This window comes from Agelaius tricolor, unplaced genomic scaffold, assembly GCF_023055355.1.
Source record: "Agelaius tricolor isolate 1412-34295 unplaced genomic scaffold, bAgeTri1.0.p SCAF_79, whole genome shotgun sequence".
NCBI lineage: Eukaryota > Metazoa > Chordata > Aves > Passeriformes > Icteridae > Agelaius > Agelaius tricolor.
This window is the reverse complement of record NW_027269339.1, coordinates 627,584-645,910: the sequence shown is the minus strand read 5'-3', so window position 1 is coordinate 645,910 and position 18,327 is coordinate 627,584. Positions and strand designations below refer to the sequence as shown.

Here is an 18,327-nt window from a genome sequence, read left to right as displayed (position 1 = left end):
CATGTAACCTTCATGCAAGACTTTACCTATGAAGAGTCAAGCATTAAACCAGCAGCTCTCACACAGCTCCTCACAGTGCACTCCTGTGCATTCAATAACCTGTACACTTGAATGCAGAGAGAGCACATCAATTTAAAGTTCATGCCAACAGCAAGGCAGCAATGAACATGCTTAAGGACTATAAAAAGGCCAAAAACTTCCTGTTCTCTCTCTCACCAAAAATATCAAAGGGCATTGTACAGCATGTGCAACAGATACATTAATTCTCTCCACACTTGGCTTTTGACTGAAACCAAAGCACTTCTGTGATGAAATCAGACACATGGTACACATACTGCCTAAGATCTGGCTGCTTTTAACATCTCCTAAATTAATTATCCTGAATTAATTACCCAACAAGCTGAGCCTAACTCAATTCTTGTGTACAGATTTTAAGTGTTATAGGATCCTGCTAATGTCCTTTGGCAGCTCACACTTCCCAGGTGCTGTGGTCTGCAGTAAGGCAGCCCTTGTAGCCAGGATGAACACAGACTAAACTGTACAGGAGCTACTGAATGCCTTTCAATAAAGCTGATGGGTGGAAGCATTTCATCAAGATTTTTACATGATTCTTAATACAGCACACTGAATATTCCAATACTGATCTCCAGACACATTAACTGCACAGAAGCTCCCTCCAAAATAAATTCAATTTTCCCATGCAAACAGATTCCTGTAACAGAAGTTTCTTGGGTAAAACTTAACCACAAAAAAAAAACCTACTTTTTTTTTTTTTTTTGCAGACAGAATCTTGGATCTAAAATAAAACATAACCATCACAGAACATGTCAGACAAGGAAAGCTCTCCATGGAGACAGTATGAGAACAGACTTCCTCCTCTTCCTACAGCTCAATATTCACTATCACTTTACTGTCAATTCACGGGGCTTTAAGCAAAACCTGAGTAAAGACTAAAAGTAACACAAATCCTAAAAACAGCATATAAGCAGGAAGCACAGATATGCAAAATCTTGAACACTGTGCTTCCCCCTCATTCAAACCTTAGATCCTACCTTCTTCTTTCTATTTCCACTACTCACTCTCCTTAAAGGCTACAATTGCAGTTTGCAGTGAATACTGAACTCTTCCTTTCTCCAGAAAGGAAGAGTTCAGTATTCACTGAACAAAAAGAATCAGAAATAAGAAATAATTATATAAATATCAGAAATAATTCATAGAAAGAATCTTTTCTTCACATTAGCACAGAATCAGGACTATAATTTTATTTCCATCATCTCACCCTGAGATCCTGTTTCAAAATACCTTCCTGATATGCACTTAGCAGTGTTTTGACACACTCTGTTTTTCAGCATATCATAACTACGTCATCAAAATGTCAGAATTTGGTTGCTGTGGTTCCATTTGCCTTCTATTGTGGACAAATAACAGGCTTTCATGCATTTAACAGTACTTGGTAAAATGACTCATGCTGCTTCATTTCAAGTAAATGAAATTTCCTTAGAAGTGGAAAACACTAAATGAATGGAGATGAACTTGTCAGCACTTGCTAGGGAGGAAGTAGCAGAAGGGTGGTAGAATAAATAAAAAGCTGCAAATAAAAAAGCTGCCTTGCTAACCTGTTAGTTGATCCATTGTAGCAGTAGTTTGGAAGGAAATCATAGTTGAGTTCCCAAAAGACGTGAAGAGTGATTCTGCCGTAAGGGGCTGAAACATTGTGGTTGGCTTCTCTGAACATGGCATCAAAGCTGTCCAAGGTCATGTATCTACTCAGAAGCTTGTGAGTCATTTTGTTTATCTCTATCAAGCCATCCAGCTCCTATGAAAAACAAGGGGAAAGAAGGAGAATGATGCATTTCATTAAGTGGAGAAACTGAACAAAGTACATAAATAACCTTGAGGGAAGAGAAAACTAGAAAGAAGTCAAAATGAACAACTGACTCTCTCCCAGTCTCTTACTGTAACAATAAGGGCTGGACAGAATCAGTACTCTTGGGTTTGTTCCTTAAACCTTCTGAGACTTTAAGGGTATTCAGACAAAGATAGGTCTCAAATACAGATCTGTGCCAACACTTCCTCCACTGAGCAAAACTTTAAACTCCAACATTTAAATGGAGTCAGATATAGGCCAGAAACGCCTTTCTGCATTTCCTACTTTACAAGCAATCACAAAAGTAATTTCTGCTCAGTAGAGTAGCTGGTGAAAGAACTATTGTAGTGGTAATGTTAGGAATAACATCACATTTACCATAAATCCTTCTCATGGTCTACTCCAGTGAAGGATGTACAAAGGTGCAATGAAAAACCAGATCAGACATTTACAAATGTTATGAAGGTATCCACAAAATCACTAGCTGCAGGCTACATGACTATATATGAGTACTGCATTGCATTATGTTTCTCCTCTTGACAAGAAATTCCTAGTATCTGTTCTGGCAATTTCTTTAAGATAAAATAAAATAACTCCATATCTGCCATCAGGCACTGAAAACACCTAGCACAAAGAACACAACCTTTACTTGCAAAAAATCCAAGCATTGCTTTTAAAGATTATTGTGCAGTGACCTACTGAAGAAATGTCCAGTGGCTTCTTCTAGTTGTGCATCAAACTATTACTACTATCTTCCCATAGACTGCTCTCTGATTTAAGTGCTCCATATTTCAAAGGAGTTTTACACCTGTGAGCAAGTTAGTTCAAGGAAAAAAACCCACTATGATTATTACTACAGAATTAAGTCCAGTTTGAGGAGAAAATAATAGCTCAGTCTTGTAAATACCTTAATTTAATTTATTTATCTGGAAAAACAGCGGAAATTACAGATTGCTTAATCTATTTGGATCGGTTTCTTGTTGAGGAAAGCAGCCAGTTTTCAACAGAAAATACTTTGCATAAAACAAAAAAAAGGACACCAAATCAACCAAAAAGAAAAAAAGGAGGAGCATGGTAAAGGGACAACCCTTAGTTCTGTCACTCACTTACTTACTCTTACTCAAAGAATGAGAACCTGTGACCTAAGGAACACATCATTGATGGTTTCTGTTCACTCAGTCACTAAGAGTGTACTGCACATAACAAAGAAAAACTATATTTCAATAATTCAAAGTTATAAAGCTGAGCATTCAGAAGTCAAAAGTTTGTGTGGCCTCAGTATTTGATTTCTCTTCAGTAAAGAATGAAATCAAACCAAGATAGTTAACTGCATGACAAAATGTCACTGGTAAAAGTCTTATTATAGAAAGAACAACAGTAAAGTCTTTTGCACAACTTTTAACTTCTTTTTCATTCCAGCAGAACTGAATGTGCCTGATATTTTTTTCTTGCTGACTGCATGTTTACTCGTCAAGTTCACGCTGTCTTGAAATAAAATTTGGTTTTTAGCATTTTAACCAGGAAACTAACTCAAAACGACACCTCAATATTGCACAGATGCTTTTCTCCCATGGGCACAAGTCAGATCTCTTTCCTTCACAAAAAAATTATTTTTGTCATGCTACAAAACCAAGCTGCCTGAGTAAATCAACGAATTTTGATTCTAACAAGCACAAGGCTGTTTTTTTTGATGTGCAATTTATTTATAAGCATGGGCAGAAGTGGGCACTTACAAAAATTTATATCACAAGGTGATTTCTTTCTTTGTTTTCTCACTGCTCCAAGCACCTGCCTTCTCTATACTTTACCCCCAGGGCCCTCAGGTGCAGTAGGTTTGGGGTTGCTCCACCTCCTCTGCCTGGTGTGTCAGTGATGTGGCAGAAGGGCAGCAGGAGACTCACCACGATGGAGGTCAGGTCCTCGCTTTCGAAGCGGCCGATGGCCAGCTCCATGGAGCGGTACATGGCTGCCGAGATGCGCTGCGTGATCAGCCGGTTCAGGTCTATGGACCTGCCTAGGAGCTAAGGGAAAACACGGGTGAGGCTCTGAACTGCCAGACAGGTTACATGACACACTGTACAAGGACTGTGAGACTCCCCAGATTAACAGACTCTCCCTTTGTGAACTTGCATCCCAAACACACTGAAACAAAGCAGATGGACAAAATGTATCAATTCGTGAGCAAATGCGGTTCTACAATTTGCATCCCAATTCTCACAAAAAGAAGCAAAAGTACACATTGCATCTACATTTAAGTACTTATATCAGCATTTTATGCTTCCATCATATTGTGCCAACAGCATACTGAACGCTGGTGAAAGACATTACCAGGAAGACAACACTACCACCCATGGTGTTCCTATTTGGCTCATATTTTCCTAACTGCAATAGACATTTGCTTTAAAATAGGATCTTTTAAGTTTTCTTTCTTAATTTACACCTTCATGTGACAAAAAAAAGCAGATCTCAAGTGCTCAGTTATGCTGCCGAGATGACAGAACATGAAGCACAAAGGTAGCACAAAATGAGTTTTGTCTACCTACATGAATCAACACCACTGGAAACCTGCCAAGCCACTCAGATACAACATTGGAGTTAACTCACTTGAACGTGTCTCTGTTTCAACAGTGTCTCATAGCGGTTGGACTGCAGCAGCTGAATGGTTGCTCCCTGGTTCTTGCACTCAGAACGCAGCCGTTTATCCAGAAGCAGGCTATGAAGAAAGGAAGAAAATGCTTAAGGTATATTAAACAGCAAAGCAGAGCAGAAAAGTGTGAAGAAAAGCTCTCATAGTGGAAGGAATAGCTACCTGCCAGCCATTGCCTTGTAGTATGCAAATATTTGGTCTGCCAGCTTGTAGACAAATTGGTCAAAACACAGGTTTACCTTAGGGAGAAAAATATCGTATGTTTACAGATACTTAAAATTTAAAAAAGAGCTTCTCTAAGACCTCCCACTGTTTATCAAACATAGTCAAGGAAGTTAATAGATCTGAATTTCCCAGTACAAGAGATGTGGTTCAATTTTCACCATTAATGTGAGGGATTTTTGCACAAGTCTACAGCTTTCCTCACAACATATCACCCAATCAGTTACTCATCTTCTGGTCAGTCTTCTCAGTTTTTCTGTTATCTCCAGCTGTTCTGAATCTCTTAAAAAGGCCTTGCCCTTTAGCATGATTTTCACACTCAGGTACAGATGATTTTTCTCCAGTAGCTAAGGTTACTTTACCTCTGCCTCAATTTCATCATAGAGGAACTGCTTCTTAAATTTGGTAAGTGCATAATGAGCACTGTCATTATAAAGGTCCAAAGAATACAGAACATACCTGCAAGGAAAATAATAAAACATGAGAGTTACATGTGTATAAAATGATTCTTTAGGATGGTGCAGTCAAGATGATGTAGTAAGCCAGTCAATATTGTAATCCACAAGTGGTTCACAAAAACAGGGTATTTTCCTTTTTTAGTTTATATAAAAAGGATCACAATTTTTCCTTTAAGAAAATATTTGCTGGTTTAAGAAAAGGTGTAGATATATTTGAAGTCTAAAACTTGTTTTCTAGCTGTCCATCAAAATGGAACTAGCTGTTCATCAAAATGGAACTTCAACCACTCTACATTATATTTGACATCTTTAAAGAATAAGTAAGGAGCACTCAAGGAGCAAAATACGTGGTTGGTGCAATGATATGAAAGGTTTAGCATTTCAATTATTCACATGAAAGGTTTAGCATTTCAATTATTCATGTCAAAAAGAAAACTTAGAGACTCTGAAAATGGGCAAATGTAAGACAAAAATTTTTATTAAAGTTTAGAATACCTTCTCAATACCTACTTGTTAAAACCAATTATAATAAGGAATGGCAATCATTAAGAATAATCATTCAGTGGAAGAGCACAAGCGGGTCTTACTCCATCATTGATGCCTCTTTTGTCTCCAAAATGTGATCCGTCAAAATCCAAGGCATGGACATCTCAATGGGAAACTGGATTCTTCTGCCCATGGTCAGCTCTAAGAAGAATTCCCTGAACCACAGCTGGGACAGATCACAGCATTGCTGCAGGGTTTCTTTCAGAATGAATAAGGGAGAATTACACTTCTTATAGAAATACATCAGGTACAATACAACTGTGATTCTGATGATGCAATGCAAAACAAAAAAAAGCAGGTGCAAGTCACTAGAGCTGTACATAGGCCATATAATCTAAAGCAAAATTCAAAATGTAAAGCCCAGGACTTTTTGTAAGAGTTTTGAATTCCTCACTGGCCCCCAAAGTGGTGCCTTCTTATAGAAAAAAAAAAAAAAAGAGTGGAACTGGATGAGACTATCAATTAAACATAAAAACTGTGTACACAAGTAAAAAGGGATTTCTAGTTTAATTTCTCAGCTGGGGGCTGAGAAAGCCATACACTGAATTTGGGAAGCAGTAAGTGAAGGAGGCAAAATTGCACTGGAACTACCAGTACCATCTCTCCCTATGGAGAACTGAATTGCTTCACATGTTCCTGTTGATTAGATGGGCAGGAAATGACAGACATACATATGAAGTAGGGATTAAAATAACAAGTTTCTAAGGATGCCATCAAGGGCACAGAGGTGTGCTTCCCACCTTTCCAGAAAACACATGGTATAATCCTGCCTTTCCTGAAGGCTTGTGAGCTAAAACAGAAATGAACTTTTTACACTAAGACCTTCTGAAGACCTTTTGTAGTGCTGTTCCCCAATTAGCACAGTGACTGGTATTAAGACTCCCCCTTCTCCAAGGGTAAAGGAGACCAGCAGCAAAACAAAAATGAAAGACAACACAGCATGGTGATGACAAGGACTAGGTACACTCAATGTCAGTAGGTGAATTCTTTAGGACAGCATGTTTCCGATTACAATTAACTGAATAGTAAGAGTAGTGAAATGACATCAAATTTACCACAACAGAGAATTTGTTTCCTCTGTACTTAAAACAAAAACAAAAATAAAATATCTCCCAAAACACAAAAACTACTTCCTTTAAAAAAATTTCAGTGTGTATAGGCTTATTCTTTATGTAAGTACATACATAAAATAGAAAAAGGAGGTAACAATATGAAATTTGACGCATTAGGAACAAACATATAACGAGTTAAAATAAAAATCCCACCACAATGCTAAGTACCATCTCAGAAAAAGTTTGGACAGACCAAGGCTTTTGAGAAATAAACCAAAAGTTAAGTTGACTTAGGCAATCGGAAACATTTTCCAGATCGTGTTAGAGGTGTTAGGACATGCTAAGCTGGACACTGATCATCTACATATCTTACCACTGAAATTTATCAAATGAGTGTAGAAGAAAGACTCGCGATGGAATTTTTCTATGTCCAATATGGTGGGCCCCTCAAGGCTACTTCTCAAGGTTTTCTTGGAACCACTTTTGTCAGCAATGAGGGACTCTAACATAGTTCTCACCATGTAAAGCTGTATCATTAAAGGAAACAATTACGGTGGAAAGGGGAGGGAAAAAAGGAAAATACACATGGTACATTAGTTGAGCAACACTGAGAATTACTATCAGTAAGCGACTGCTCCACTTCAAACTGAAAACTGGCACTGTGTGGATAAAAGCCTTTGAGGCAAGAGGAACAGATGCAACACTAGCCTACACACCAGCACAAATGCCTACCCGTGCCAAGGGGACCTCCACTGACACTCAGCAGCAGACCACTTGCAGTGGAACAGTTCACATCACCACAAAAAGTAAAAGTAATAAGTAATGTCTTACCACCAAAGTTTAAAAGAGGCGGATAGATGTAGGACTGCCTCAGAAACTTGTGTGTCACATGCAATAGCTTTTCCAATCCCAGAGACTTGAGCTGCTTCAACAGCTCAGCAGAGTTTAAGGACTCTGTCATAGTGCGAACCATGAAGAGCTAAAAACCAACAGACAGGGGCAGGCAGGGGAAGAGAATCCGTTAATAAAAACACACGGGTGAATAAGGAACGGGAAAGAGAAGCAGAGAAAACATGTTAGTTTGTTAAAAATGAAAAGCAGCACAGGAAGCATGCAGAGGAGGCCATACAGAAAGGTTGTTCAGAAAAATCACTGCAATCTGGGGCTCCCTCAAGCAAAGGGAAAGTTCCTGTTCATTTCAGAGGATGCTCAGAGAGCTATTAGCTTATCAAATGATTTAAAAATTATTAAGCACCAATTACCCATTCATACACAGCCATTTTAGAACCACATGAAACTGAGGAAAACCTGTCTAAAATGGGTATATTTGACCTCTTGCCTTCCTGTCAACCCAGACAGACAAGTGTGCCAGCCCAAGAGCAGAAAAAGCAGAGAACCACATACTCTTAACAGCCTGTTGCAAAGGTGAAGCCCTTAAAGCACAGGAGAAGCAAATTGGTGGTGATATTTAACCTTTTCTTTCACCCCAGGAAATTAGAAATCAAAACAATTTTTCTGTAATTATCAAAACAAAATCTTCATTAAACCAATCTTATCACAAACTAAGCAACTTTTTATTACCCAAAATTATTAACCATACATGCTCTCTTTCCCACAGATTTTAAGTATTAAAAGATTGTCTTCACAAATCACAGTTGCATTCAATTTTTCACCCCAAGTACTCAGTACTTCATTTTCTCAGATGACCTATGAATATCAGGCCAATCATTCTCCAAACACATCCACATATGAAATAAAGAGAACCATATGGAGGTAACAAGAATGAGCATCAATGTATGGGATTTTGATGACTACCACAGAAAACATTTGAAATATCTCATTTTAGTGGCAGCAGCAGACAAATTAGATTCTAAGAACCAGCTTTATCATTCATTACTGAGCACTGGGATTTTGTCAGAAGTCACATACTTTTTCATATTTTAACAGACATTCATTTATATTTTAAACATATTTTAAAACTACTGGACATCTACTGAATAGTGTGATTTAAGAAAAAAAATTTCACCAGCCATACCAGAGATAGAAGTCAGTCTAGAAATAATTCATATAGTTCAAAAATATTATTTAAAAACATTAGGAGCTCAATGAGAAAATATTTGTTCCCAGAAAATCAAATTAAAGAGATTGAATCCTTAGAAAAATTATGTATCAGAGTAGAAAATTACAGCAATCCAGGCAGAGGCTCTTGGTTATGTGCATCTAAGTTTGCAAATTTAAATCAGAGTAGATTTTTAGCATTAAAAAAAGACCGCAATAAAACCTGTAATTTTAAAATAGTTCAAGACAGAAAGAACACACCTCATGCAATAATTGTTGACAGGTATCACAACCACCAGACAGGAAAATACCTGAGTGCTGGAGGGTCCAACTGCACGTCTTGGGACTTTGATGTCAAAACCACTTTTGGGGTCCTTCTCTCCCCTTAGAGCTGGGTCATTGAATGGCTCGTGACCTGCTTCCCAGTCACACACTGTCTTCCTTATGGCCTGCAAAACACTGAACACAAATCCCACATCTTCAGACTGCTCTGATAGAACACCTTACTTTTTTTAAGCATTATTCCATGAGAACAGGAAGTTTGCAACAGCATTCACGAGCTCAGAGTAATTCCAACCAAGAACAAAGTATTTCACCAATGTTTTCAAGAATGCCATAGCCACAAAATAACCACTCCATGCTGTATATCAGAAAAGTTAATCTAGAGCCCTTCAAGACCATCTAGTTCCAACTTTCCCCCTGCCAAGGGCAGGGACACCTTTCACTACATCAGGTTGCTCAGGGCCCCATTCAAGCTGGCCTTGAACACTTCCAGGGATGGGGCACCCACAACTTCTCTGGGCAAACTGTTATACTGCTCCATTACCCTCCAAATAAAGGATTTCTTCCTAATACCTAAGCTAAACCTGCCTTCCTCTTTCAGTAAAACCATTGCCCCTTGTCCTGTCTCTATCTGCCTGCATAAAAAAGTCCCTCTCCCTCTTTGTCATAAGCCCCTCTAAGGTACTGGAAAGTTATAGTAAGGCCTCCCAGAGCCTTTACTTCTCCACACTGAACTACCCCAGCTCTCCCAGCCTGTCTTCATATCAGATGTGTTCCAGCCCCTGATCATCCTCATGGCCCTCTGGACCCTTTCCAACAGGTCCACATCTTTCTTGTGTTGAGGACCCCAGAGTTGGATCGATCAAACCAAATTCATACTAATATAAATACATATTCACTATGAATCCAATTAACATTCAATAAAGCCAAAGCAGATTATTAACCAAATTAAAGAGAGACAATGATGGCTTGAAATGAAAAAAAGCAGAATTCCTGTTTCCAGAAGAAATTCAGATTCCAGAATTCAGCTGAAATTTACACAAACAGCTTCATACTTTTAGGTCCAAATACTGAACTGGAACTCAGATACTTGCCAGGAACACAGTCAGACATAATCTGTGGCATGCTGAATGATCAAGAAAATGTCCCATCCCAAATCTGAGCAGTTATGAAAGTAATATTTTTCTATTTCATTAAAATCCTGTGATGAAAACACTTTCCCTGCAAACCTGATAATGTGGAGCAATTTATTTATTTTTAACTTATGATGATATTTTTGTGGCAGACAGAGCACTTAGCAATAGCCTAATTAGCTAAGGACTTTCACCTCTAAGAGCTTTGCAATGAAATGTGGGAGTAAACACATGATAAACAAGTCAAGATTAAAAGCAAACAATTAGGGACAGAAAAAATAAGGGTCAGGAAATGTCACTAATCAGTGTGGGCAGATGGAGCACTGGAAGAGAAGTGTAAGGCTAATAAACCAAAAGCAGCAGAAGCTGAGAAATAGGACAAAGCACTAAGAGAGGCAGAGAGAAGAGAGAGTGGGATAAACATAAGACACAAAGAAAGGAAATACTGGAATCATAAAGTGGACAACAGTGAAACCTTTCTTCAAAATACAAACACTGATTTTTGCTTTCAGTATTACTGCATTTGTATTTTCTTAAAATAAAAATGAACAACAGGGAAGACAAGACTTCCTAAAGTAGTGCTAAGAGGCTCAGGACAGCCAGGACTCCTGCTGCAGCCATGCTGGCAGCCATTCATTTTTAACTTCAGACTGCTTCAACTTCAATTCCTACCCAACCAAGCTAACCATGAATGCCAGACAGATTGGGAGTACAGATTTTGGTAAAGTTTAACATCTGTGCAATTCTGCAACTAATTTACTAAGGTCTAGAGAGAAGAATATAGAAAAATATGAGAACAGTCACGCTACCTCTGAATGACATTTTTCTTCTTTTTAATGGCTTGTCTTAATGGCTCCCTAAGTGTGACCTGGGCAAAGTCCTGAAGAGCTGCATAAATGGTATGACGAATGGCATGATTGAAAACACTTTCCATTCGTCCCATCAGCACCTGAAGACCTTTGATCATGGCAATCACCTGCAAAAAAAACCCAAAAAAACAGACAAATATATTTTTCTTATTTTGTTTCTATATTTGTACAAACAGTGCATTTTTAAATACAATAAATGAGAAAAGAGGAATTAACAAGTTACAAATGACAAAGGATAGATATGCTGTGCTCCTCTTATTTACTGAATGGAGGAACACAGAGTTAAACTCTGGCTTCAGAGTCAGCACAGGGCAGGCTGTATCTTTGCACTGGGTATGCAAAATGCCTATAGAGAATGTTCTCTTTTGTACAGAATTAATCTTTGGAAAATCCCTATAGAAAATTGTTTCTCTTACCTCAACCAAAGCAAACTTCTCCTCACTAGTATAATTGTATCTTGTTGCTCTTTCATATTCCTCTGCATTGTCAGGACAATCTTTATTAGAATATTTGTCAGTAGGGTGCACCAGCTTCCACGAGTACTGCAGTTCACAAGGCAGGAGAGGGAGAAAAAAAGATGGGGGGAACAAAAAGAAACAAAAATGCCTGAGAAACACAAAACACAGTTGGACACAAATAACATGCTTTGAGAAATACCACAGCATTTTCATGAATATTTGAAGAATATTATTTGGTACTATGTTCAAACCTTGTGTAAATTCTAAAACTACTATCTAGTGAAAATGCCAAACAATAATTTTCCTAAAAACTTCCTGAAAACCAGCAATTCTGTACTATTCCAAAGAAATGCAACTCAAACTCAACAGGTATTGCACTTAAGGGTATTTTTTACTGTCCAAATGTTAACATAGGCAAAAGTTTCTTTGCTTCAAATATGAGAAACACAGAAAAACTTCAGAACATAAGAAAAAACATCCATCAGACCCACACACAAAAAGAGGAGCTTTCTACTTGATGAAATATTCCCATTTAGATTTCAAAACACAACCAGAAAACTACAGGTTTGGGTTGTTGTTGGTTTGGGGTTTTTTTCAGGGGGCTTGATTTTTGACTTTACTAGGCTGAAATGTGTGGAAATAGCTGTATTGCCTGTGACAATATGATCTGCACAGCATGCACTTCTCTTAAATACTGCCTTTTCAGTCACTGCAAACACAGCTCAAAATGTTCCTGACCAGCATCAGGCTGGCCTAATATCCATCAGGGTACATTCACCTAGGTGAAAAATCCTAGTCACATTTAAATACATTTTTCTCACAGTTTGAGTTCAGCATACAACAAGACCTGGTTGATACCACCTTAGCATAAATATTAGATTACAGAGCAATATAAATTTGCCTGCTATAATGGATTAACAGCACCAATTCACCTTTGGCAAAGGGGAGCATCACACCCTGCAACCTGAGTGCTACAAAGAGGGCACTGGGGAAATGATTAAACAAAGAAGGAGTTCTTTGGGGGCATTGCACTGACAGGGTTAAGATGCACAACAAACATATGCTGCAAGTTTTTATCTGAACACAATGCACACAACTATGTTCATGGATACTCAGTGAAGGTGGAGACAGGTAAATAATTAGGATACTTCCTATTGGAATAAATTCTCAGTAGGACAGGAAAAAGGTGAATACAAACTTGAACTTAGATGAGAAGTATTTATGGGAATGCATTTAAACTAGAAAGACAATGAAAAGCAGTGAGAATAGCCAAAAAACCTGCTGTGATGCCCAGAGAAAGTTTGTCCTGGAATGAGTAAGACAGAAACAGAGCTAAGAATGAGAGATTTCCTGCAGAGATATTAAAAAATAGGAAGATTTTCACTGTGAAGAGCCCCTGGATGCAGCAATTTGTGATGACAGAAATAAAGGGTGCAAGTCTAGGAGCTGCAGAGGCAAGGAATAGATGACAGCAAACTCCCTTAAGAAGAGACAAGAAGAACAAGATTTTCACCATTAAATACACTGTGGATTTAAACAGGAATAGGATAATACAGGGGAAAGCATGACTCATCTACTGGCTTTTAAAAGAGGCAGTTGAAAATACAAATGAGAGAGAACTGGTTCACCAGCTATGCCCACTGTGGATCACATAGTGCAAATTACTTAATGTCCCCAAGACATCTGAGGAGCAAGAAGAAGAGGAGCAAGTCTGGCTTCTCTCATACAGTAAGACACATTCCAACCCTTCCTAGAACATGTTTTGGTTCAGCTAAGGCACACAGCTTTTATTCAGCATCTGCACCACAACAAGGACTCCTCTTCAATTTCTGCCTTAAGCAGCTTTTTATTGGAAAAAAGCACAGTCACTTTTCTAATTGGCATCTGCTTTTAAAATAAACTACTACAATACAGAGAAACAACTCAGAATGTTCTTTATTTCCCCTCCCTCATTTCCTCTCATATTTTCCTTTTCCTGCATTAACTTTCCTTTTGACTAAAAGCCCAATCTAAAGCCAATGGGAGCCCTTCCATCTGTTGTATTGCACTAAATAGTTTATTTAGTTGTTGTTTTGCACTGGGTGATGGGAAATTTTTACTGAGTATATCAGGTCACGTGGATGACTGATTTTTTCCCCTCCCCCATCCCATGGTCTCTCCCTCACCCACCCCCCCTGTTATACACCCCTGGTGGTCTGTCCCACGGGTACCCCTCCCCTCGCCCCTCCCCAATGTTATCCCATTGGCCGTGGTCCTCTTTCCCCGCCCCCATCCCCCTCGGGTATAAAACCCCACTGCAGGTGTGGTTCACCCTCTTTTCTACCTGGGTGGCTGCCGCCACCAGCAGGGTCCTGTCCCAAGCCAATAAACAGGATACTCGTCCCCACGTGGAGAAAAGCACTTCTCGTCTTTTATTTCTGTCTGTGCGAGTCTGTGTGGGCCAGAGGCTGAGCTGGCCGGGTCGGACTAATACAACAGCCCAGAGAGCCATGGATTATTGCATCCATCCATTTCTGTGTGTTAAAACCATACATGCTTCTATTTACTCAGGGGTGATGTCTAAACACAGCCAGCTGGAGCTGTTCTGTCACCTCCTTGGTGACTGCATCTCAGTACAGATGCTTCCAACAATATAATTTTAAACACTGTTTAGAAGGAAATGATGAAGCCTTAGTCTACAAAATGTTTGTATCAAGACATCAAAACATCTGGTGAAGGTTCACAGGTGACAGCCCATCCACTAAATAGAACAACTTGAATGTACTGTGTGAGCTATGAGCTACTGGATCTTCAAAGCAGCAACATTACTCCAGGACTCTGTGAACTTCATGTGCCATCCTCTAAGAATGAGGTTTGAAGCAGAAGGAGAAAAGGATTGAAGGAAGAAGGAAGAGAGAAAGTAAGGGAACAAGATTCTTGTTGGGTCCCTTCCAACTCAGAATATTCAGCGATCCTTTGAAAACACAACATACATTTTTCAGTCCAGTAAAGCAAAGCAATTTTATTCTGTCTAAGCTCACCAAGCCACCTCTTTTTCATCTGGTTTTATTTCCCATGTTACATACCACTTCCATGACATGGGCACTCCACTGGGAGAGAAGCTGCAGGCCTTGGAGAGAGAGATCAAAGAGCTTCCGATACTCCGCATCTGTTTTCTGAGCTTCCTGTCGACCAGACCCAGTCACCACCTAGACATTATAAAAAAACCCACAAAAACCCACATACAAATCCACATCAGAATGTGCTGTATTCAGCATCCACAGCCAAATTTCTACATCAACTGAAACACTAAAAGAGCATCAAATATGAACACCTGCTTTACCATCTAACATCAGCTTTTTCTTCTAGAGACTTAGGAAACTTCACAGATTTTGGTCAAGAAATGGAAATCACTGGTATCCTGAATGACTACAATACTGTTGCAGATTAATTCAAGATATCAATTATATATGATATATATAGTTATTTTTTGTCTCTATATACTATATGAGTGTGTGTATACATATACATTTCTGTACTCTTTTACTAATCCTAACTTAGTTTTGTTTAAACTGTTACAAGCACCTCTTTGGAATAAGGACTACATATTCTAAATGAGACATACCAAAATTTCTAGGATAAATCTGAGATACATAAAGAGAAAGGGGCTGAAGGATGTTAGAATTTGTATGATATATCATTATTATGTTAAATTTAAATAGTGCAAATATAATTCAGAGAATGGGGATTAGACCTGCAGACAGCTTTTCTTGACTCAGGTGGCCAAGCTTTATCATTTAGCTAGCCAGAGATTTACCTGCTTTTCAGATACTTAATAATAACCGTTAATGAGTGATGTGCAATTTGCACATGTAGTTCTAACCTCACTCACCTCACTGTTGCTGTAACGAGCCAGTTCAGATATGAAACGCATGTGGTCTTCTCTGATTTGGATCATCTGCTCACATATATTGTACTGGGGACTGCTACTGGAAGATGTGCATGTCCATCTGGTTCAGAAGACAAAAAACCCCCCACTTAAATCAATTTTGATACTGCAAAGAAAGATCCATAATGCATTACTTTATTTTTTTTTTTTACCCGTTTTCCTTCTCTGTTGCTTGAGGCTTTTTCTCTATTCACATCTTTACCTCTACCCCTGCAAAAGCCATGAACTGCCCCTCTGAATTCAAATAGCACTTCTTCCAAGTCTTAAGAAAAAACTGTTCAGTTTTTCTTTTCTCTTTTGGAAGATTTCTTTTATTTTTAAAGGCTGCTGCTATGAAATACGAACCAGCATCTCTCTTCAAGGGCACTTAGGAGCAAGATCAAAAAGGATTAAAAGCTAGGGCAGAAGTGCAGGTATAGGCTGCAAGATGCATCTAGCCACCTGCAGATACTTTTTTGTTTATTCTTCTTGAACTCTGAAGAGTGTATAGTATGCTCTCAGCTATAAAAAATGCATTATCAAGACTATTAACATGTTATGAAGAGGCACACAAAAACATGCTACCAAGAACATCATGTTAAGTAGCCTCATATTTTTAGTAGCTCAATAGGCCCATTGCCATTGATTTTCTTTTAACAATTACATGCAAGTTATGTGTTTTTTTCTGCAGGAATTAAAATGCAAAGCACAGCATTCTAAATTCATGTAACTGCATAGAGGCAAGGTCTTGGAGGAGCACAGAAAGGTTCACTAAAACAAAGCATTAAACAAAAACCACGGATCCATTAATGCAACAACTGGCTGCATTTTCCAACCATTTTGCTGTGCTGCACACCTAGCCAAAAAAAAAAGTAAGGGGGAACAAGCTAAGTTGCTGCTCCATGTACAATGTACACATGCCTATTCACCCATGCACTACTACTGCTCACCTTGCTTAGTAAAATCCTTCATTTCTTTTAAAGAAAGTTTCATATTTAAAGGAAAAAATAAAAACTAAATTAGTGTAAGATAAAATTAATTTCTTCCAACCCAGGTAATAAGAAATGTCACAGATACAAGAATGAGCTCAGCAGCACAGAAAGGTTTCTAAACCATCTGTTTCTTTAGTTGTATCTATTATACGAATTACATTAATAGTGAAATACCCACACCAAAAAGATGACAAAGTGAAAATCCTTAATTAATTACCACAGACCCATGGAATAACAGGTGAGTATGAAAATGTACTCCAAAAATCAGATCTTCCCCATCCCAGATGCTCCACTCTGTTTCTTTCTCCTTCCTACCTGGATTTATTTTCCTCGTAATGGGCACTGGTCTTAATGTATCTTGCAAGTTCAATCTGCATGTCACCAAAGAGTGGGACAACCTGCAACTGCTGTACACAAGGAACAAATCAGATTAGATAAATTAGTAACACAAATCATAGTGAAAGGAAACCGTTATTTACCCATATTGTAACCCAAAGTGATTTTTTTTTTTAATTTAAATATATGTAAAATGCAAGAGAAACTACCTTTAAAATCACATCTTAACCAACCTTAAAGTACTTGTCTATCTTGGCTAAATTTATCCTTTTCTTTGCATCCAACTTATAGATGTTACTGACGCTTCCATCCATCAGGTATAATCCAAAGCCCATCACCTGAAAAAGTAAAAAATTAAGCCTTCCACAAAAGGACTTCAGAAGTAAAAACTTTTAAGTCTGTTCTTCATATAATTAAAGAAGTAAAATTTTAAAACCAGTCCTGAAACACCCAACCTCCTTCAAACAGAATATATTTTTTAATACATACATTTATGTACTATTCTTTTTCTACTGTATTAGCACTATTTACATTAATATTAGCCTAAACAGTTACCCTTAAAAGATGCTGCTTGTTTGTATAAAGGTTTAACATTAAAAAAATCTCACTGAAATGAGAGTCTGGCTATTTTGAGAGCTTTTCTTTTCACTTCCAGTTTATTAAAATTCTGTACATGCAAACTGATTTGGTAACAGAAGTTTAGATTTAACACGTTTGAGTGATTGTTTTTCTGGCTTTCAGTGCCTCTCTGAATTACACACCCAAGAGCTCAGAAGCATCCAAAAAAAGTCTAATTACATTTTGTCCAAAGTATTTAATTAGCATAAGGTTAGGAATTTATCAGGAAAAAGTTCTTCACCCAAAGGATGGTTGGGCAACAGAACACTCCCCAGGGCAGTGGTCACAGCAGCAGCCTGACAGAGCTCAAGAAGCATTTGGACAACACTGTCAGGCACAGGGTGTGACCCCTGCGGATGGTGCTGTGCAGTGCCAGCAGCTGGACTCAATGATCCTTGTGGGTCCCTCCCACCTCAGCATATTCTTGGATTCTACTTAGTATTTACAGGAGCCAAGCAGAGCAACTTACTGTGTTCTAAGCATCTCTAGTGAACAAAAGGCCCAAATACAAAAGTCACACTGGGCACCCTTGTAGGTAAAACATGAATGCTCTAGAGTTCATGTGTGGTTTCAGAAGACTTTTGTTTACTCCTAATAAACAGAGCTTTTCGAAAGTTAAACACTGAAGTGTCTCAAAATATTTGTCATGAGGCATATTTTTAGCTCTTACTCTATATATTTTCTTCCACTGCAAGACATGCAGCTGATAAAAATCAGCCACATTTCACATTGCCCAGAACCCTCTTATTACAGGTACATAGTCCAGCTAACTAAACTGACTAATTAATCCTAATTTCAAGATCCTTGTTCTTTGAAATATTTGATACACAGCCTCACTTCCAAAAACTTTTTAAACAATCTTGCCACATATCTAAAATAAAG

General features: G+C 38.3%; 1 protein-coding gene across 5 annotated transcripts in view; it reads right to left on the bottom strand.

Moving 5' to 3' along the window:
- CYFIP1 (cytoplasmic FMR1 interacting protein 1) overlaps positions 1 to 18,327 on the bottom strand; it is a 76,327-nt gene that overhangs the window by 34,171 nt on the left and 23,829 nt on the right. For 3 of the 5 annotated variants that reach the window (XM_071418253.1, XM_071418252.1, XM_071418251.1), the window contains 14 exons: positions 17,061 to 17,165; positions 16,807 to 16,898; positions 15,464 to 15,581; positions 14,658 to 14,780; positions 11,551 to 11,676; positions 11,075 to 11,241; positions 9,162 to 9,309; positions 7,166 to 7,319; positions 5,782 to 5,938; positions 5,099 to 5,195; positions 4,677 to 4,753; positions 4,472 to 4,580; positions 3,769 to 3,888; positions 1,617 to 1,816 (listed from right to left, as the gene is read on the bottom strand). In XM_071418253.1, the coding sequence (XP_071274354.1) occupies positions 1,617 to 1,816; positions 3,769 to 3,888; positions 4,472 to 4,580; positions 4,677 to 4,753; positions 5,099 to 5,195; positions 5,782 to 5,938; positions 7,166 to 7,319; positions 9,162 to 9,309; positions 11,075 to 11,241; positions 11,551 to 11,676; positions 14,658 to 14,780; positions 15,464 to 15,581; positions 16,807 to 16,898; positions 17,061 to 17,165 (1,793 nt within the window). Of the gene's footprint in view, positions 1 to 1,616; positions 1,817 to 3,768; positions 3,889 to 4,471; positions 4,581 to 4,676; positions 4,754 to 5,098; positions 5,196 to 5,781; positions 5,939 to 7,165; positions 7,320 to 7,623; positions 7,772 to 9,161; positions 9,310 to 11,074; positions 11,242 to 11,550; positions 11,677 to 14,657; positions 14,781 to 15,463; positions 15,582 to 16,806; positions 16,899 to 17,060; positions 17,166 to 18,327 lie in introns of those variants that run through there. The other 2 variants (XM_071418254.1, XM_071418255.1) reach the window with 2 other exon arrangements.